The 22,116-nt window shown below is 37.0% G+C and overlaps 2 protein-coding genes across 5 annotated transcripts; both read right to left on the bottom strand.

Moving 5' to 3' along the window:
* Positions 1–36: 36 nt before the first annotated feature.
* Positions 37–3,578, bottom strand: irgq1 (immunity-related GTPase family, q1). 3 transcript variants are annotated; one of them, XM_039679760.2, is made up of 3 exons: positions 3,444–3,578; positions 1,987–2,721; positions 37–1,741 (listed from the first exon to the last, which is right to left on the bottom strand). In XM_039679760.2, exons 1-3 carry the CDS (start codon positions 3,449–3,451, stop codon positions 1,027–1,029), a joined length of 1,458 nt encoding a protein of 485 aa, XP_039535694.1. In that variant the 5' UTR covers positions 3,452–3,578; the 3' UTR covers positions 37–1,026. The 3 variants fall into 3 exon arrangements, with proteins under 3 accessions (XP_039535694.1, XP_088973807.1, XP_088973808.1); XM_089117681.1 differs by lacking the exon at positions 3,444–3,578 and adding an exon at positions 3,289–3,436; XM_089117682.1 differs by lacking the exon at positions 3,444–3,578 and adding an exon at positions 3,026–3,277.
* On the bottom strand, positions 3,442–17,103 carry cblc (Cbl proto-oncogene C). 2 transcript variants are annotated; one of them, XM_089117680.1, is made up of 13 exons: positions 15,868–17,103; positions 14,553–15,694; positions 9,058–9,204; positions 8,808–8,964; positions 8,089–8,210; positions 7,821–7,958; positions 7,644–7,731; positions 7,422–7,553; positions 6,597–6,782; positions 5,646–5,792; positions 5,408–5,463; positions 5,153–5,208; positions 3,442–4,983 (listed from the first exon to the last, which is right to left on the bottom strand). In XM_089117680.1, the coding sequence occupies exons 2-13, from the start codon at positions 14,939–14,941 to the stop codon at positions 4,826–4,828; spliced, it is 1,776 nt and encodes a 591-aa protein (XP_088973806.1). In that variant the 5' UTR covers positions 14,942–15,694; positions 15,868–17,103; the 3' UTR covers positions 3,442–4,825. The 2 variants fall into 2 exon arrangements, with proteins under 2 accessions (XP_088973806.1, XP_039535690.2); XM_039679756.2 differs by having other exon boundaries at positions 14,553–14,987.
* Between the last annotated feature and the right edge of the window lie 5,013 nt (positions 17,104–22,116).

Here is a 22,116-nt window from a genome sequence, read left to right as displayed (position 1 = left end):
ACAGTTTTTATGGTTTGCATAACAAGAGAAATGTGGTGCATTTTTCATGAACCTTTTATTAAAGAAATAGTCTTATTTACAAGTCATACAGCAGACACCTTTGTCCAAAGTGACTTACAAATGAGGATAAAGCAAGGGAATCAACATGAAGACTCAAGAGGCAAAAACAACGCAAGAATTGGAATCCATGGCTGCTTTAATGTATATATAATAAGTGATCAAATGAGTTAAATGACTTCTCTGGAGATTTTACTTCGTTATAAGTTAGCAGTGTGATTACTGAAATGTTCTTTTCATGTTTTTATTATGTCTGAATTTGATATCTGAATGCAGTAACAGTGCTTGCTAATTTAGCCTGGCTTCCAGAAATGAAATATGCTCTTGTTTTGTGTTTGAGAAAGGTCTTCAACATTGAAGCCAATAGTTTAAGGCACCATTTTCTCCACACTGTTCATACATAGGCTACTCATGTGCTGTAAGGTGCTGTGCCGATAGCTTTAATTTCTTTACATTAATAAAACAAAATTATTTAGCTGAATGCATTTAGAAATAATATTATGCATTTGTGTGTTATACCTGAAAGGGAGTATGTTTATCAGTAAACACTCAAAATACGATTCTTCACAATCATAGAATTTACTGAGAAAGAAACAAATCACAAGAACTCCCTGATAATGAGAAAACGCACACACGCGACCAATCAGATGCATCCATTTTAACAATGTTAACATTTAGATTTTTAACATCATATGAATTTACTAAACATATAAATTAACAGAAAACAAAGTTTTTAGAGTATTTGACAACATGTGACCATTTCATAATTATTTCGACTGATTACTCATTGTATGAACTGAAATGATCCTATGAATTAAACCTCAGAAAAACACATAGAGTAGTTCTTCAGTATATTATTTTGTTCACTTATTATATTGCACACCAATTATAAACAAAAACAGTTGTAAGCAGAAATATGTGATGCTAAACGGTTATTTAAACAATTTATTTCTGCATCATACCTCATGTTTATTTATGTTGCTTTACTATTCTAGCTATATAATATGCAAAAGCACTTGCCCTGACAGTGTTGAGGTTATCAGACAGTGCACTTTCCAAGCCTATAAAGTCAAGTGCACTTCTATCAAGGCTATTGATGAGAAAAATCTGTTGTTCATCCAGATTTGCCATCTGAAGCTCTTGTGTATATTGTGCCCGTAGCCCATCAAGTATCTCAGCCTCATCACAGTACAAATCTGTTCGCGTCTGTAGGTGACAGTCTGCTTTGGTTTGGACCAAGAGGTAATGCTTCCTTAGTTGTTCAACTGCTTTAGCTAGTTTTATATGCCGTGCTTTCTGACAGTCTGATAGAATGATGATATAGAAGTCATACCAATTCAGGACTTGTTTCGTACAATTCATTGAGTCATCCACGTATGCCTCTACGCCAGATACATCCCAGAACCGGACATCTGGGTATCCCGGACACTTTGAAGGGTTGCTGATGTATGCTGTTGCTGGATCACTCACCTCATTCTCAAGACCAATTAAGGCATTTACTAGAGTGGATGCTCCAGACCCCGTCTCACCCAAAACTGCAACGTCAAGCTGAAAGTGACTCAGAGCCTCTAGTACAACTCTGACATTTGCGGCCCCAAAGCCTGTGCGCTTATACATATTTTGCAAAGTTGTGATGTCGTCAGCTTGAAGTTTTCCAGTCTGTTGGATGTGGTATGTAGCATGCCTAAAGTAATAAAGAAATATCAATTAAATTAATGATAGCGGTGATGTGACATCCATTGATTGTCCTTTCTATTCATTTATTTAGAAATACATTAAAAATGCCAAACATTCAATGAATGAAACGTTCAAAAATTCCGAGAATGATTATTATACTCTTACATTATTATACTCTCTTCCAAACTATTTGAATTACCGAGACAAATTACTACTGTTTTTAGAACCAGCTTTTAGTTACAGTATACTCACCTTGCATTGATCCAACCTCCGTGAAACATCTTGTCCAGAAAACTTGAAAATAATTCTGCTCCAAGCTGAGAAACCTCATTCTTAAGAGTGTCCGTGAGCTTCTGCATCTCATAATTTTGTGTCTCATGGGCTGAAACTAGGAACACATGGGGGTCCAACTTCTTCTCCTTCAGATACTTCTCACAGTCTCGTCTCATTTGATCCAATCCACGTTTTTCAGAGAATGTCCTTTTCTTTCTTTGGGATACCATATCATTATCAACTTTTGTTCTAATAAAATAAAACGGCTTCTTTCGTTGCCCAATTTCGTCGATCAAAAGCATGTTGTTTTCTCGGACTCTCTCGGATATCACAACCATAAACATGTCATATAGATCAAAATTCATTGTCTTTACATAACTCTTGGAAGTAAAGGAAGGGGTGCCCATCCCTGGAAGATCCCACAGTCTGACGTGTGGGAGATTTGGATGCTGATACATAGTTGGCTCCTTTGTGGTTTCTACAGCTCCAGTTGGAGCCGCCCGCATGTCATCAGGTTTCAGTCCGCGGAACACATTGATAAGAGAAGACTTTCCTGCACCAGACTCTCCAGTCACAGCAATATCTATCTTAAAATGGTCAAAAACCTCCAAAAGAGAAATAAGCTGATGGGGAATTTTCTCTGGGCTTTCAGAAGCAAACACATCCTTGATTTTGTTGAAATGATCCTCTCCAATTTTTTCTGGCATGTAAAACCTATTGAAAATATGATATTCTGTCAACATTTTATTCTAGCTAACATTTTTTTTAAATAACATTATTAAATCATCGCACATTTGGAGTGTTATTTGGCCACCTGTAATGAACTAGCCTACACTGTAAAAATGAAAAGAGGACCCTTGAGGCCCTTAGGGGTTCTCTAGAAATATCTTGACAGACACTCTTTTAAAGGAGCCTCGATATGACTGTGAATATTGGAGTTATCAATATGAGAAACTCGAAATGGTGGCTCAAACATCTTTTTTAACAGTTTAGGTACTACAGCGTTTTAATCACTTACTGTCGGGAATTTGTCGTGTCCAGTGATGACAGTATAACTGATTTTATCGCGTCGAATTTAGTTATTTTAAAAACATGTAGACCCTGCTTTTTTCTTACTGTTACGTCTGCGTTTTAAAATGCTTCTAACTTTGGACTTTGGAAAATGGAGATTGGCCTACTGGTCAACTACACGGTCTAACTAGGCCTACCTAAAATACGCAGTCAAAATTTACATCGCATTGATATTTATCGTTGTCATGTTGTTAAAGAAATTGATGCTACCTTCAGGAAATTCAGTCGAAAGGGTTTTTTTTAACACAGCGACTTTGACAAGTGAATAACGTTGTAAACATTACATTTCAACGCTTATTAATTACACTTTTTCGTTGAGAGCATGCTACTCATGACAGTCTTGCCAATAGCCTAAATCCACTCACCTATCCATTGGGCTGTCGTTTGGCGGTTTCAGTTTCCACGAAATCCCAGTGAAATCGAAAGTAAGGTAGGCTATATAGGCGATGTGCAAAAAATGCACTAACAAAACCAACACACTGTCATATTTATCATGCTTTCTTGACAATTTACTTTCAGAACTGCGGATGCTAAAAACTACGGCTGTTTACAAGCCGAATTAGCCTATCGAACTAAACACAGGCAGTAGGAGGAGGGAAAGTGATCGACGTCATGAAAGCGAAACTGAGTGTTTAACTTAACCTTTTTTATTTTATTAGCTTGTTAACCTTTTTATTTTATTATTAAAATGTCACATACATAACAAAAATGGCTTAATTCAGCTCCTATGCTAAATTTGTTTTGTACTAACCTAGATTTTTAATTTAATTTCATTTCTTCAATAAGACTGTTATATATATATATATATATATATATATATATCGTGTTTATTTCTAAAAGATTCAAAACTGAGCTGTGTTATTAAATGCCCGTCCTTTAGCCTACTGCAAGCCACGTATGTAAATCTTACAAATAATGTTCAGATATCAAAAATGAATGCAGATATCAAAAACCAATCATGGGTACATTAATGTATAAATAATACTGATATTATTGTTTTATGATTTTATTTGCTCAGTTGGCAAAATGGGGGAGACAAACAAATTAATTGCTTGTCTTGAAAGTCAGGTTAACCTGATACAGTGGCACTAACAACAAAACAAATGAAACACATTTTAAATAAGGAAACTAAGAATTCAGGCCAATCCCATTTCTGAACCAACCGAAGTAGGCTACTCCAGTATTATGACACAAATGAAATTCTGTCTCAATTTCAATCCAGCAGAGGGCAGCAAAGACCATTTATAGATCATTAAATGGTTTTCACCAAAAAAAAGGGGGGGGGGGGGGACATACATCTCAAAAAGATCTTCATTTGTGTTTCGAAGATGAAACGAAAGTTTGGAACAAATGAGGTTGCGTAACCTAATAGCCTAATGTTCATTTTGCATGAACTACGTAGGCCTACCCAGCCTAGGAAAAACACTATTTTTATTGGATTGTAAATTCCAGCTTGGCAAGTGGTTTAATTGAGACAAATTTGTTGGCAAAAGAAGATATAAAAAAAAAATCTGTTGTTTGTTTTATCTTAAATTCTTTATTCAATGCGACCTATAAAAACAGTGCCTTTTCGCTAAACATTTAGTTGGCATGAGGTAGGATTTAAAATGTCTTAAGCTAACATGCTTAATCTGGTAAATATTAAGTCATTTGAATAATTTCGGTTGTCCAGTGTTGATGATATCGCACGATTCATTTGTCTTGTTAATATATTTTACAGTCTTAAGTCTAAGATTAAACTTTGCTGTCAGGATGAAGTGTTTTCTTGGGTCTCCCCATGACAGTGTCTTCCTGAGAGAGATGCTGAATCCACCACACCTCTCTCACTCTCGTCTTCCCTCTCCCTTCTTTTCTCTCTCCTCTTCCTTTTAACAGTTTCTGAAGGCCCTTCCCAGGGCACCCCACCTATAAGAGATAGGGTAATTATTTTTCATCAGAAATGGCTTATACTCTATGTAACCACAAACCCTGCCACCAGGTGTCAGTACAACGGCAACAAGAAAACATTTAAAAAAAATTGATCACAGTTATGATAAGCATACAGAGGCGAATCAAGGTTAATTATTGTACCCACCGTGTCTACCACATGGCAAAGAGGAAGGACGGAAGTCTTCAAAAAGTTCCTCGCTTCTGAATCCGGTTGGAATGGGGAATGGAAAGGAGCAGTAAAATTATAACAGAATCAGAACTTAGCCATTATTTTCCACTGTTATTTTTTTTCTATTCTATTTTATACTTTATTTGGGGAGGGGAGGGGGGGGGGGCATGTACCCATGTAACCTATATGCAGTATTATTCAGATATAATGCTTATTCAGATATTTCCTTACCTATCTGGGGAAGTTTGTCTTAACATGTTTTCTGACCAGGAACTGTGTTTGACTTTCTGGGGAGAAAATATAATAACTGATTTTCATGATAACAGTAAGTTTTAATTCACTTACTAACCACCAATGACCATCCACTTAACAAAAGTAACATATTCATTTCGTAATAAGGATACCAACCAATAAGTGGTTTAAAAACAACACGTTGACAGACAGACAGACAGACAGACAGACAACCCACCAAACTAGAATGGCTGACCCGTGTGCCTGAGCCAAAGGATCTGGAGGGTGGTTTGGGAGAGGGACACGGGGAAAGGGAATTTCTTTTGGGAGGAAGGGGAGGAGGTAAATGACTGGTACGGGGAACTTGATACTCATCCTGTGAAATCTGTAATAGTGAGAGAGGAATGAGATTAACCAACCATTAAAGTCAAAGTAAATTAAAGAAATGCACAGACTCAGCAAAGTATATAAACCTTGCATTTTAAGTCTAAGCAGGCATTTTCTTAGCAAAGCAATTTGATACATAAATGATACAATACATTTTTGGAATTACTGAGAAAACTTGAGAATGCTTGATAAGAGGGTCTAAGGTACTAGAGCCAATAGTAGAATTCTAGCAAGTAGGGATAAGTCCATATTTTTGTATCATGGCCACTAACCAATAAATGCCCGATATGCACATTCTATATTATTTGTCTAAATGAATTAATCAAAATAAAATGTTAAAATAAAATGAAATGTGTACACTCACTGGCCACTTAATTACCTGTTCAGCTGTTCGTAATGTACATCAGCCAATCACATGGCAGCAACTCATTGCATAATATGTATATTTAGGTACTAATATGTACATTTTAGGTGCTAATATGTACATTTAGGTACTAATATGTACATTTTAGGTGCTAATATGTATATTTTAGCTGCTAATATGTACCACTAAGGTACCGATATGCAGCCTTTGGGTACAAAAGTGTACCTTTTGAGAAGGTACAGCCCCAGTGACAGCTTTTGTACCCTTTTTTCTGAGTGCAGTTGATAATACAAACAATGCACAATGAATATTAAAGAACACATAAGTAAACGGGTCAAATCTGTTGAAATATTCAATGAACTTTAGATTATTCAGGAAGGATGTGGGTTTTAGATTGGCAACCAAAAGTTTTCTGATGCCACAATTAAGCACTCTCACCTTTTTCATACAAGCCAGTTTTTTCATTACCAGCTCCACATCCTCATGATCCTCCTCCTCATCTTCATCGTCTTCCTCATTCTCCTCTGGCCTCCTGTCTCTCACTGGCAGGTAGGGCTCAATGAGGATGGACTCCGTGCCTCTGATATCACAGCGGCAGTAGGGGCACGTGTGTCCATCTGATTTCTGCATATTAGAGGGAGTGACACTAATTTCGAAACTCAATTTCACGTACTTATCTAATCCATAAGACAGCAAAACAATGGACTCTAGTTCTAAGTTCCCAAAAACATCACACCACAATTTAGCTTATATCTTACGAGAATGAGTTGCACCACTCTTTGAATGTGTTACATTAATTCTAGAGCAGCAGAAATGCATCACATCCTCTCATTCTCTAAGGTACATGTTATCTCACCATGCAATGATGTGTGACTGAACTCGAGAGAAGTGGAAAAACAGTCAAACACGCACACATGCTTGATCAAGCACAGGCAGGAAGCTTGAGCCAAAAAGTCAGGTCATGCTGCATGACGCTGTTGCAAACACTATAATTCATGCAGTAACGCTTTCTGAATGACTTTTTGCTAGTATTTAACTATCAGTTTATGTTAATGGTCTATTGATATTATATAAAATTATACTCCAAGGAGTTCTATTTTTAATGTATATATATTTACACCAACAAGACAAACCACAACCATGTTATCATGTATAGCTGTTTTAATTGTGGGTTTTTGGGTGTCACCTCACCATGCTCATGAGTGTAAATCCAAGTGTGAATGGGAGATGTAAAGGTTTGAGCACAATAAGAATATATTTTACCTGCCACCCAGTCAAGCAGGGCTGACACAGCAGATGCCCGCATGGCTGAATGCGAGTGTCCTTGTCTCGTTCTGTGCAGATTTTGCAGAGCTGAAATGTGCTGCCAATCTCACAGTATAATTCATACTGCTCCTGAAGAGAGAAAGTGAACAAATGAAGGAGAAGCATTCAAGAGATAAAATAAATGAGCAAATCAGAAATAAATTCGAAACTCTCAGTTACCTCTGTGACTTTGACTCGACCCTTGTGAGCTGGACTGCACAGGCTGGTGAGATCAGGGTTCACGTCACGCCCATCAGGGTATAAGTAGCTGCAGACAGAAGTATTTAAGGTTGTATTAACATTATGGTGACAGCTTTAATTTCAGTATGTATCTTTTTTCCCTAAAATAATACACACCAGCCCTCCCTGAAACCTTGTATGAGTGCTTGGTAGAGAGGTGTATTTTGGGGAATGGTTTGCACAATGGTGCCATCACTGGTCACATGCCCAATCGCCCACTGACCCATTTGTGTGCAACTGAGACGAAAGATGTAGCTGTGGATGCACAGAGAGAGCCATTGAGAGATTAGATCTAAGCCATGCTAAATCTAACATTAAACCTTAAGCATCCTATAGTAAATACTTCATTATTTTTGACCTTGATATTGTCTGCTGCATGTCTCACCTGCCAGGACGATGTCTGTAGTGCTCCAGTCGGATTCTGACTTGGTCGTAGGTGAGAAACGCCATGTATCCAGGATGAGTTACTGCTAAATGATTCCAGTTCCTTAACAGAGTTGACCAGGGCTAAAGGGAGAATATCAGATTAAATAGCTTTTTGTTTTGAAGTGGCAATAAAAAGGACCAAAATACAGACAAACGTTTTTATATATAAATATATTTTTATAAACTCTTTTGTTTTCTATTCAGTTTCTATGGGGTTTTCCCATTTTGGATTAAGCATGAAATATATATCAAAATTAAAAATATCAAATTGGAGCTCCCTTAAAATGAAATAATATTATTTTTTTAATATTAAAATAAATTATTTGTAAATATTTTAATTGTGTAACAAAAATATAAATATTTTTTTTGGTCATTAAAATTTGTTAATATATATATTTTTTTTACTATAATAAAACTAATATCAATATAATATTTTATGTAAATGACAAGACTTTTGAATCATTTTAATTGTTAGATAAACTCAAGACGATCAAAATCACAGCCAAATGGCCAAACAGACCATTTGATGTGGTTAAAATTATCTACTTTTCATGCCAGATTTTTTTTTTTTTTATGATTTAGTTTATCAAACATTTCTAATAAGTCTCACAACAAACTATTCATGAAATGTGCCTGTTATTTTTAACATCTCCTTAGAAGGTCTCAAGCTCAGTATACCTGAAAAAGCCTGGTGAAAATATCAAACTCAAAGATGGATATGTGATCGTTACAAGTGAGATCAACTGTGGACTTCAAAGCCATGGACTCCATTCCCTCTTCGAAGTAGTGAACCCTCCTCAGCTGCTGTTTAAAAATGTTCCACTGCACTATACATCTGAAAGAGAGAGAGGGGGAATGATTGTCCAAAAATGGATGCATATGGTTTAAAAGTATTTAATACACATTCAATCAATTATTTTTGTCATACTTGTGTCCAAAAGCCTTCTTCCAGAAATCTTTGGCCTCTGTTTTTGTAACCCTATAAGTATCACCCTGAAATCGTCCTCCAGGAAACATATTTCGTAGTTCATTTAACATGTGGCTGAACAGAAGTGACAATTTAGTAAGATTTCTCCTGAAAGATAAAGCAAATTAAAACATAAAATAGGTCAACCTTTATAATAACTTTCATTAATAAATGTTGATTGATTAACAGATCATTATTGAATGTAAATGCTTACAAATGTCAATAAACTTTCAATTAATTAGATCATGCACATCTTGAAAATCTGTAAGTGTCATTAAACTTCACATGTGTTTTTTTCACATTCACAAATGTATACAAATTCAAAAAGGCTTTTGGTATTTTCAACAATAAGTTTAACAATATAAGAATGTCTGGTCACAGTTTATATTAGGTGTCTTTAACTACTATGTACTTATGTCAAAAAAAGGATTGTAAGGTAAAATGTACTTTGTGTGATCAAAGTGCAAAACACTTTTTGTTATTGAGGTGGGATATGGTATAAGGTTATGGTCGGGTTTGGTGGTATGTGTAGGTTAAAGTCTTTGGTAAGGGGTCAGCATTACTAAAGTGTTACTAAAAGGGAACATGATTTATATTACTGTTACAATGTGGTTGCAGAATAGATTAAACTGGATAAATGCAACAGCTTTTTTCAAGAACAAACTCAAAACTTCACAAAATAGAATCTCGGAAACCGGAACAGAACAACCAACTAAATGCAACGTAAAACTGAAAGAAGCTCAAGAAAGCAAACTGAGGAACTAATGAGACACACCTAAACTGAAACTCAAATAAAATCAGTAACCATGGAAACACACAGGCGACAGAACTGACAATATGACAATTACATTGTTTTGATAAATGAACAAGTATTTTCTTGAAAAAAAGAAAAAACATTTGTTTTCTCCCGTTGATGAATGTTACAAGGAATATCCTATTTAAGGATGTATAATAAGTGTTGAGGCAATAAAAACACGTTTTGCACCCAAATTACAATTATGTGGTGGTATGTCTTTAGCATTTTTTTTTATCTGTAATAACTTTATTGAATAAATAAATAAAATCCTGCTGGTACCTGACTTTTCATAAAATTGTTTGCATTTTCATTTTAAAATGTTTTTGTTTTGTTTTTCAAATAAATTATACATAAGGCAAAAAAAAAAAAAACCCAAATGAACATATTTACCTATTTTGGCCATATAGGTCATATTGTCACACAGGGTTATAAGTTAATGAATATTATGTTAACATGAATAGTGCATGAAGTGCTTAAAATTGCTAATTAAATGAATTTGTTTATTAATTTAAAAAAATCACAACATTTGTAAATGTAAAAATGTGCATTAATATATGAATAGAAGTTTAATGAGATTAGCATTTTCTTTACATTTAATAATGATATGTTAATCATGTAATCTTTAATACGTTTATTTAAAAATTAACAAGCATGTTATCGCGTGTGAATATGTATTAACTAATAATCTGTTAAGCATTACATTATGTTTGTTAATGATTTATTAATGAAACTTAATATAAAGAGTTACCAATAAATAAATATGAACACAAATGAATGAAGTTCAGATGCAAAAGCCTCAGCCTCTCCATTTTAAATTTTCTTCTAGAATGATTTTTTTTTTTATCAAACTTGTATATTTAAGTTCAGTAATTTCACTTAAATGGCAATGAAGATTACCTATTAATTGTCATTTAAGTGAAATTACTGAACTTAAATATACAAGCTTGATAAAAATGATCATTCTAGAAGAAAATTTAAAATGGCACTTAGAGGCTTTTCCATCTGAACTCTTCAAATATTTAGTGTGTTGCATGGTAAAACACATTTTTCTGTATAAAGTTGACATAAATACTGCACAGGAGAGCTGTGGTGCTTATTTACAAATTTTTGCAGATATGATTATTGTTGATTGATATATCATATAATCATGTCAACAAGTTTGTACACAACATATTTGTGCATGCACAAACACCAAAAAACGAACAAAAAGAACTGTCATCAGCACAACACACTCTAAGAACTATAAACAGGAAGTAGTACTTTGATACATCCTGTCCTGAGTGTGTGTGGTGAGACTGGTGAGTGGTGACAGAAGTTTCCATTACTAATTGATCAAAGAGGTTGTCATGGTAACGTCAGCATCCTCTGCTCAGAACAGATCAGCACCCTTCATTTAAAAATGCTGTATAATGTTTGACTAACGTCCATTGTAGTTTATAAGACTAATTTATTATAGTAATTACGTTTTTATACTTATAATTATACTATAATAATGATTAGACAGAATCTTTACACAGTAAATCATCTTGTAATTGACATTCACTGAGACTATTTCTGTTTGACTGTGGATAATGTGGCTTTGTGTGTTGAAATGCATATGGATAAACGCTCTGGCCTGGGTTTTAAACTGACCAACCACGGCTTGTATGGAACAGATTTTTCCACTCAGACAATATGACCGGTTACTTTCTACTTTTATCTCCAGCTTAGTCACAAAGCACTCAGTGCACCGCTTCTTAGGCTTGAACTTTCCTTCAGTCATGTTTTTAAAGTTTCCACCACACAAACTGTCAGTGTCCTGTCCACTAACCATGTTGGCTTGTTTTCAGCATTGTCAAGCAATCACAAACTAGGTGAAATTAGCTCTATGTACCCACATGTACAGTAATAGGTTTGTGTGGTGATTCTGTTCCATTTAATAGAATGAGTGAAATGAATTAGCATGCTTGACTGAAACATTTAAACCAAATGGGGTAGGAACTGTGAACTACTGTATCTATTTATGAAACATGTAAAACAGTTCTGTCGTAATCAATGTGTGTGTGTGTGTGTGTGTGTGTGTGGTTTCGCCGAGTTAGACGCGTCCCTGCTTCAACGTATTTCCAAACCTTACCCCAACCATAAGTTATCCGGAAAATCAGAGGGAAATGATAGGTGAATAACACTGAAGTAGCGCCTAACCCTGGTTGTAAGGCTAAACTTGACATAAACTGTAAACTTGTTCAACTCTGATTGGTTAAGGAATGTTGAACGTTGAGGTGAAATCAGGTTCTGCATGGCACAGTTTCCTTTTAGATTGTCTTTTTCTATGTTACATTTCTAGTTGTGACATGCTGCGTGAAACATGTATTAATTTGTAGGTCAAGCCAGAGGTATCCTGTTGCACTGAAAACCTCAATAAATTGGCAAAACTGAAAAACAATTGTGGTAAGCAGTTACAAAAATGTTTAAGTTAAGAAATGTAAGGCCCAAAGCAGAACTGACAGATTTTTATTTTGGACTCATACATTTTAACTGGTATTAACTTGAATTATTTGTGTAAGCTAATTCATAACTTAAAACATCTTGTAATCTCAACCTAAATATTTTAAGTAATGGAAACTTTTACTATAGCTGATTCAGAAAATGCTAATCGGGTTATTGGCAACACAATGCTATGACAGCATTAGCATAGTAATTTCTGAATGAGTACGACAGTCTATATTGTTCTTGTATTGTAATAAGAAAATTATTTGCAGACCTTGTAAACAAGTAATTTAGTTACTGTTCCTTTAATATAAATTAAGAGACTGAATATCTATTGGGCCTATTTTAGTTATTTAAACTCAATATATTATTAGAAGATTATACTTTCACTCTCTCTTTTTGCCATGCATTAATTAAAAAAAGAAAGAAGAAAAAAGTCAGGAGGTAAACAGATGGCCACTGCTGAAACAACATTAAACTGCTGGCTTCCATTGCTAGAGGGAAGTTTCCTCAATTTCCATGATAATGCTGCACTATACACACTGGTCATTAGTAGTCACAGCAGACCAGTAACTTGGTCAAGACTAAATAGGGACTGCAATCTTTGGTTGCTTAAGATTTTGTTGCAGTCAGGTTGTTGGTAAGGTATGCAAAGAAATTTCAACCCTCGCAAAACTGAGGCACATGACCCTCTCTTTATACGTGTATGGGCATGTACGCATTTATATTTATATTCTTTTGAGGATATTTTTTCCAAGCATTGTAGGCTATTTCTGTAGTATGCTGACATTTCACATTAATAATATTTTCATTTTATTTGATGACTGATTTAAACGCACACTGATTCAATTGAATTGAGTTTTACATACTTTTTGTGTTTCTGCCTCTTCTTCACAGTATTTATTGAAATGAGATGTTGAGAGGTTTAATCAGAGAAGAATTTCCCAAACTGGATGCTTTATTTGTTTATTGCAAACTATATATAACTATAACAAAAACTACCAAAAACAGGCAGGAATAATCTTCTTTAGGCTACTAGTCTGCTTTCTATACTTTCCTTTTTTTTAATTTGATTTTTTTTATTACTTTTAAAGTGGTCCTGTTATGCTCTTTTATGAAGTTTTGTTTTTGTTTTTGGGGTAGAATGTTATCATACTATTCAAAAAACGAAAAGTGCTGTGATTGGTTAGCTGGCCCAGTGTAACGCATGCTCGGGAAATGTCACGCCCCTTCATAACGGCGAGCTCTACTTTTTTTGTTTTTTTGGCGAGCTCTACTCAAATGTAAATATCAACGATGGTGTCGTCAACTTCAAAACAATTTAAGTGTAGGCCTAATTCAGACCCTGAAAATGTTAACCAACAAGAGGATCGTCCAGAACGCATTTCATTTACAGCCTTTGCCTGAGTGGTATGTTTTTTGTAATTTTCTTATACATTATAGATATGATGTTATCCACCATTTAATCGTTATATTTGTCAGAAAACTAAGGTAATAGAAACAGTAATCGATCACAAAACCATGGTTCATTTTCCTAAGGAGAGCTGTCTTACCGTCTTACAAACCGTCGAACCGTCAAAAACGTAAGCTTACAAACGCTACAGAAAACGTAGGCTACTTGGTTACGTTACGTTACCTAACCTAACGTAACCTCGGTTGTCTTTTGAAGAGTGAACAAGTAATTCGTAAGTTTAGCTTACGCTACGGGAAAGATCTCGAGAAGACGAATATTTCCAACTAACGCAATGTGAGAGAACCTCTCGTAAGAGAACCTGCTATTCTCTGTAGCAAATGTGCAGCGCACAGGTAAACGTCTGTGTTTTAACATTCAGGCTCGTCCCCTTTTGTGGATTCTGTGGGCGGGGTTATTTAAATGAGTAACATTGTGACTTCATGAATCCCAGAACAATCGCATTGTAGTCCAAATTTAGTTTGTTGTAGTTCTTGAAAAAGGAATCTCCATTTGGAGTGGACTTTGAGCTTTGTGACATTGTAATGTTGCAGTTTGAGCATACCAAAGATCTGCGGACTAACTAAAGTTGGAAAAGTACAAAAACATTAAAGGACCCCTTTAACATCATTCTGCCGACTTTTACGGCCTTTGAGATGTTTGAATGTGGACAACTGAACAACACGCATATTGTGACCAGTGAGCAAAGACTAAAAACTGCCACATTGCTTGGCTTTGTCTTACCTGTAGCTTGATGTTTCTTCAAACATTTTCTCCTTGCCATCTTTAAACAGCAGTACAGCTCTGTCTGTCTTGTCCAGCATGTGGCGAATATGGATCCTCAGATATTCACCCTCGTCCCCTCGTGGCACGGCCATCATTGACCCCCTGTAAGGAGCCCATACTTCTGTCAGGAGGGTGGCGGTCTCTGACACCAGCTCGGGGAGGAATGGCGGACTGTTTTTTAGACCCAGCCTGGGGTCGGTGCTCAGTTTATGCAGCTTCTCCAGTCTCTTGAAAACTTTATCAAGAAGTTTGCGGTCTGCACTTGTGGGGGACTGAGACATGGATTGAGGAGCGTCAAGAATTTGACTTCGGCCTGCTGGTCCCGAACGCCTAGCTGTTGCCATCATAGATGAGATGTATCCAATGAGCCACACGTGGAGTGTTAGTCAGCCTCTGTTAATGTTCAGACATGTGTCTGAATCAACAGTTGTCTGAGATAGTGTTGAGTCCACTTCCTTCACACAATTAAAGTGTATTTGATTCAGTTGTCCTTTTGTATGCATGATACAACAATTGATGATTAGTTGAGTCTATGGAGAGCATTGTTTTTAGCAGAGCTAGCATGAAAAGATGAAAACCTCTGATGCTATGACTTATCGAACGGTTACACCATTATTCTCAGAAAAGATATCTATTTTTAGGTAAAGAGAATTATCTGAAAACCACTTCCCTGGTAACTCTTTGTCCTGTTATCATTGATTATGATAAAATGATGAAACAGCAGTTTAAAAGCGGCTGTAATTGTTATGATTTCTAAATCAGCTATCATCACAGCAAAACTTTGTTCAATAATCCAGTTTAAAAATCTTGAATTGTCCATATCAAGGTCCACAGGTCCGGTCAAGTGCGAAGAAGTGATGAGAGATGTTTGTCACCATTGCCACTGTGAGGGTAGATGCCTTTCACAAGGTACATTTTTCACAAGCACAACAAGAAGAGCTCAATAATTCAAACAACACACCTTCAACACCTTACAAAAAGTTTACAGGTTGGTGCCTATACATCTTTAAAGAATGTGCCTTTGCTCCATAAAAAAAAAAATGCTCCAAAGTTCATGTGTCCTTTTGTCAGGTCTCCGTAACAAAGATGTTGCAAAGAAGCTAAACGAAATGAAAACATGAATTCTTCAGATATTTTTTTTTGCTCTCAGATATACCGGCCTCCTGCACCGTCACTCCTCCCATACTGCCAGTCGTTATCTCTCTCATTCATACGGTGTATCTCACTCTGTCTGAATGTATCTCTATGACCAAAATTTTGAAGAGGTACTTACATTCATGTTGGTTTAGGACAGGAACTCAACTGCATACATTCACCTCTCTTTCTTTCTCTCTCTCTCTCTCTCTCTCTCTCTCTCTCTCTCTCTCTCTCTCACTCTCTCTGTGATCAGTTTCCGGGTAGCTAAGAGGCAGACAAACAGGTTTGTTTTCTTTTGTGTCTGTGAGTGAGCTGTGCAGCATGGGCTGTGTGCAGTTGGGACGCTGTTTGAATTGTGACGTATTGGACAGACCATGTGTGTACAACTTCCTGAACACAACAAAAGACTATAGAAAGAGGGAGATAGAGTTTCTGTGCTGTTGTAGGCTGGCCTTAAATTTACATTATCATTACATAAGTTAACATTAAAACTAATAGCCTACCATGTTGATATGACCAATGCCTTTAGAATAGCAAAATAAAACTACTTAAAGTAAAAAAAAAAAAAAACCCACAAAAATAAATACACTAATCAAAGACTAAAACACATCCACAAAAAAACATTAAAAAAACGATTTAAAGACTGATGTCTTTAAATCTAAAATAAATATATCATATTGACAGCTAGCTAGTATTAGTTGGCAAATATTTTCTCTGATTTAAACATTTGGCTCTTCGTGGCCCTCTAATGGACAAAAAAAACATAACAAGCTTCTATGACAATGCCAAGTGTAACTTGTTACTTTGTAGTTTTTATTTATTTTCATATTTGGGTAACCCATTCTTATTTAGCCAGGATTTCCATGAATCAATAATCCATGGCCAATTAAATAGCTAATCATTACTCAGAATTTAAATTTCTTTATTAAATTGCAAATTTATTTAATTGGCCAACCAATTCTTTCTCATAAGGATTTTTTGTGATTCTTTTTTTTTTTTACGTTGCATAATTCATTTATCCGAAGCAAATTATTTATATGAATTATTTGTGTTGCAAAGAGACACCAGCAGAGGGCACTGCTTCACAGCATTTCATCATTAACCAGAGGACTTGAATGACAAGAGTTCGACAGCTTTTGAAAAATGTGCAAGATGCTTTTAGTGTTCTGAATGAACACTTAGGTTACGTTGACGATTTTGGTCCCTCTTTGATACATAATTAATACTTGCTTACAAATTGATTTACTATAGACTTCATTATCCTGAATATGTAGGGATAGTTCACTCAAAAATTAACATTCTGCCATCATTTACTCCCCCTCAAGTTGTTCCAAACCTGGATAGGCTAAATGTATTTTTTTTTCCTGCTGAACACAAATAAATATATTTTAAAGGATGTTGGTAACCAAACAGACCTCGGGCCCCATTGACCATGGGGAAAATAGTCAAAGGGGCCCGAGATCTGCTTGGTTACAAACATTCTCCAAAATATCTTCCTTTGTGTTCAGCAAAATAAAAAACATTTACACTTTTACCAGGTTTAAACTTTAAGGGGAAAAAATGACAACAGAATTTTCATTTTTGGGTGAACTATATCCCTATCCCTATGCAAATATAATTTTTTTCCCCCTTCTCAAGACTAATATGTTTGTAATAGTAATTGGCTACATAGCGCTTTTTCTGGGACCTCGAAGCGTTTCACATATGGAAGGGGGAATCTCCTCAACAACCACCACCAATTAGGGTGGGGGGGGGGGTGGGCATATTATAATGCAACTTAGTAGGCCTATATTTATAGAATAGCAAAGTATATCTAATCAATACCACATAGGTTAGATATATAAAGGCTATCATGACCATTTTGCCAACAATGAACCATGGATTTGTTTAGTTTATAATACGTTTCATTTTTAATTTCAACAAATAAAATGTATAACATTCAAAACGCATTTGAAGAAAAAACGTTTTCTGTAGCCTTGTGCGAATTCTAGAATTAGACTTCTAGAATGTTCTTTCAAGTGCAAAAAATAATATTTTTAATTTAGTCGTTTTTCTTATCATAGCCTACAAATGTCTTCGGAAACTCATTTTCCTCTATTTGCTGAAGCCTATATGCAAAACGCATTTGCAGCTGCACAGCCGTGTATACTGTATATCTATGCCGTCTGGCTCGCTCATAGGCTGTGCTGCGGTAACAGCACATCCAATGCCACGGTGCCTCTGGCCGCCAAGGGGGCAACAAGTCCCCGAATTTTCCATTATAGCAGGTCTTCGTTCATTCGTAGTCTGTCTGGCATATATTAGAAGCTATGCGTCTTTCATGGATTTGCACTGAATTGATTCTTAAAAATACGGCACAAAGTGCGTTCCGGATCAGTTCAATACGGAACAAAACCTTTATGTGTCAAATATGGAACGATTCCGTATTATACGGAACGGTTGGCAACCCTACCACCAATGAGCAGCATCCACCTGGATGATGCGACGGCAGCCATATTGCGCCAGAACGCCCACCACACACCAGCTTATTGGTGGAGAAGAGACAGAGTGATGAAGCCAATTATTATATAGGGATAATTAGGAGGCCATGATGGACAGAGGCCTAAGGGGCAAATTTGGCCAGGATGCCGGGGTCACACCCCTACTATTTTACCAGGACATCCTGGGATTTTTAAGGACCACAGAGAGCCAGGACCTCGGTTTAACGTCTCATCCGAGGACGGTGCTCTTTGACAGTATAGTGTCCCCATCACTACACCGGGGCGTTAGGACCCACACAGACCACAGGGTGAGCACCCCCTACTGGCCTCACTAACACCTCTTCCAGCAGCAACCTGGTTTTCTCAGGAGGTCTCCCATCCAGGTACTAACCAGGCCTGCTTAGCTTCAGTGAGCAACCAGTCAGGGTGATATAGCTGGGTGCTAGCTAGTAATGTTTGCTATGGCGCATTCAAATGGAGCACGTCCTGGAAATAGTCCCTGTCAGCCCATTTAATGTTAGTAAACCTACCTTAAAAAAATGTCTAGGAGGCCTACTGTCTATGACAGAGATGGGCAACTTCAGTCCTGGAGGGCCATTGTCTTACAGAGTTTAGGCCCTGTTTACACGAGAACGCTCGCGGGTGAAAACGTAAAAATATTTTATCGGATGTGCCTTTCGTTTACACCCCGACAGCGCAAAAAAGCGCAAAAAAGTGAAACCACCCTCCAGAGTGGAAATCACTCAAAAACGCTCCACCGCCGCGTTCCCGTGTAAACGGTAGAAACGCAAAAGTCTGCTTGACAGTGAAGGTTGTACGCAGATACGTGGACTTGGTGTTGTTGTAGTATGCACTCCTAGCCGCCTGAAGTGCATACTACGTTGAATTTCACACACTTTTTCATGCGGATTTCCCACACAAAACGCTCGTCTAAACGCAGAATAAAAAGTGATGACGCAACACCACTTTTGCGTTTTCTCTTCAGAATCGTTTCCGTGTAAACATAGCCTTAGTTTCAACCCTAATCAAACACACCTGAACAAGCTAATCAAAGTCTTCAGGATTAATAGAAAGTTACAGGCAGGTGATTTCTTCAGGGTTGGAGCTAAACTCTGTAAGACAGTGGCCCTCCAGGACCAACATTGCCAATCCCCTGGTCTATGAGATCTGATTATTTAAAGGGGGCTGAAATGCTATTTCATGCATGGTGCAACATGACATCATGACTTTTGCGTAAACATATACGCCACTTTCGAGTCAGGTGGCGTGTTATCTCTACGCATTTTGAGCTATCCGCGTGTATCCGCGTGTATGCGTATGTCTACGCCATTAACGTCCGCGTCATTCCGCGTGTCTGTACATGCAGTCAAATCTCCAGTCATAAATGCCATTAACCCCAGTGACGGTTAAGTTTAGGGATGGGGTTGAGGTAAGTCATATCTTTTTTTTACCTAGGATGGTAAGGTAACTGTCATAAATGCCATTAACCCCAGTGACGGTTAGGTTTAGGGACGGGGTTGAGGTAAGTCATATATTTATATAACGTTAAGTCAACGGCGTTCATAAACACGCTGAAAGGCGATTATGCGTCTTGATAGTACGCCAAAAATGGAAATACGAATTGGCGTGGCATACACACGCTACTTCATGAGATCAGTCGGAGTTGGATTCCCTTGCTAAACATGGACAAAGTTTCAAAAATTAAGTTGTACGTTTGATTGAGTATTTCTGTTCTCAAAATACTCCTTCCTGGTTGTAACAAGTTTCGGAAAAGTTTTTTTTCGAGTATGGCGTGACGTCAGACGTAAGGGCACTTCTCTCGGAAGGGCGCGTGTGCAGCTGTAGAGCGATAGCCGTAACCTATGCCCATCAAAGCGCTGTGCATCGGCTGCGCTGCAATATGTCACCAAAGAAGTGTGTTTTCGGTTGCCAAGGGAAGACAACACTACACAGATTCCCAAAGAATCAAGCATTAAGGGACCAGTGGATGGAGTTTGTTTTTCCAGAACATCAACACAGTTGTGCAAGTGTACTTATTAGTTACATGCACTCGAGACCTTGTGTTTTCCTCCCATTTCACTGCCCATCTCACGTTTTTGTGAGCAAAAACGAGTTCTGTATGAACGCGCCCATAGTATTGTAATAATTGTATCGAAATTAAGTGAAAATTAGTCATTTACAATAACCGCTACGCAAATATACTGTAAGTTATACAGATCCAGTACACACCACATAGAGATGTCCTGCTGTAGTCGTTGCTGCTGCTGCTCGTCATCAGTTTCAGCCTCAGGATCTGATTCTGGATCAAAAATGTATGGCTGGATTTGATTGTTAGCCATAGCCATAGCTTCCAGACGCTCTCAATGTAAAAGCTTTGCGCGCTTGCGATTATTTAGCTCCGTCCACACGGCACGCCTCCACCCGCTCAGCTTTTTACGGAAAGACTCGGTAGAGCCTATTTTTCTTTTATAAATATAATAAAACTAAAGACTTTTTGGAGATATGATAGCAGTATTACTCTATAGGTACTCAAGATTAACATGAGATTGAAACTGAGTGTTTCACCCCCCCCCCCCCCCCCCTTTAAGGTTATTTTCTTACCTTAGTCTCACAAACACTGTAGTCATTTCAAGCACACTTTTTTGGGGGCCTGTTCATGCCTATATGTTAGCTCTTATCACTTTTCCTGCAAATGTGTACCATGCAGCCAATTCTAAGAAAACACAACCTGAGAACAGGATGTATATGGTTGTCCTAAACGAAATTTGAACAAGGTTGAACACACCAGTATTGCTTATTGTCTTTTTCTCTCTCTCTCTTAAGCACTTTATATAGTCCTCATCATGTCCCTCTGTGATTGAAAAGAAAAAACCCTAACATTAACTTATCATTAAATTGAATTGTGTGCTCAAATGAAAAGGTTAATTTGCTGTAGATCTTCAGTTGGCCCATGGGAACTAAACTGGCTGCGATTCAGCATTTGGGTGGTATTGTCACTATAACTGACAAGTTCAGACTCACCGTGGACTCGTCTATCTTGGTGTTTTGGGGACTTTAAAACACCTATATATTTTTTCCGTTTGCAGTTCCATACCCGTTCAACCCCACAGTGAAGGAAAGTCCCAAACTGGCCCAGGTAACTCCAAACCCCTGGTGTGAGGAGGAACTAAGGGGTGTAGGTGAAAAGAGATGGGCGATGCAGATTTTTTTTTTGTCGTGTGTGTTTTTGTAAGGTCTCTTGATTCTACATAGAGCAGGATCAGAAGGCTGATGCTAATGATATCAAATTCCTAGCGAACACAGAATATTGAGTAACACTTTATTTGGATGGTCCTTTTAAACATTCTGTTGACTATAACGTTACAACTACTTTTCAACTAACTCTCATTAGAGTATTAGTAAACTCACTGTCTGCTTAATATTTGCCAACTCTTTATTATGTTGGTCCTCCAACAGACATTGTACTATAGAAATATAAGTAACTTTGCAAGTACATCAACTTATTCTGACCCTAACCCTACCAGTCAACCAACACTCTACTAACACTCTAATAAGATTTAGTATAGGTGCAACATTACTTATAGCCAACAGAATGTGTTAAAGAGACTATCAAAATAAAGTGAAACCGAACATTGTCCTATTGGTCCTAACATTGGCAACAGTCTCTCTCTCTCTCTCTCTCTAGAACCAAAAGAACCTATCGTTAATGTTCTCTTTAGGTTCTATTTTGTAACTAAAAATTAAAACAAAAAACATTACAAGCTACAGGCTATGCATCTTTAAGAGATCTGATCAAAATGGGGGTGCTTTCCAGATAAGATGCTGAGATGCATGTGAAAGACATGAATTTGCTGTTATCATCGATATGAGTCATAAATCAAAACTCTAATGTAAGAAAATTACCA

The sequence above is a fragment of the Pimephales promelas genome, chromosome 12 (genome assembly GCF_988280905.1).
Source record: "Pimephales promelas chromosome 12, fPimPro1.hap1.1, whole genome shotgun sequence".
NCBI classification, from domain to species: domain Eukaryota; kingdom Metazoa; phylum Chordata; class Actinopteri; order Cypriniformes; family Leuciscidae; genus Pimephales; species Pimephales promelas.
The sequence above is the reverse complement of the archived record's forward strand: the minus strand, read 5'-3'. Positions and strand labels throughout refer to the sequence as shown.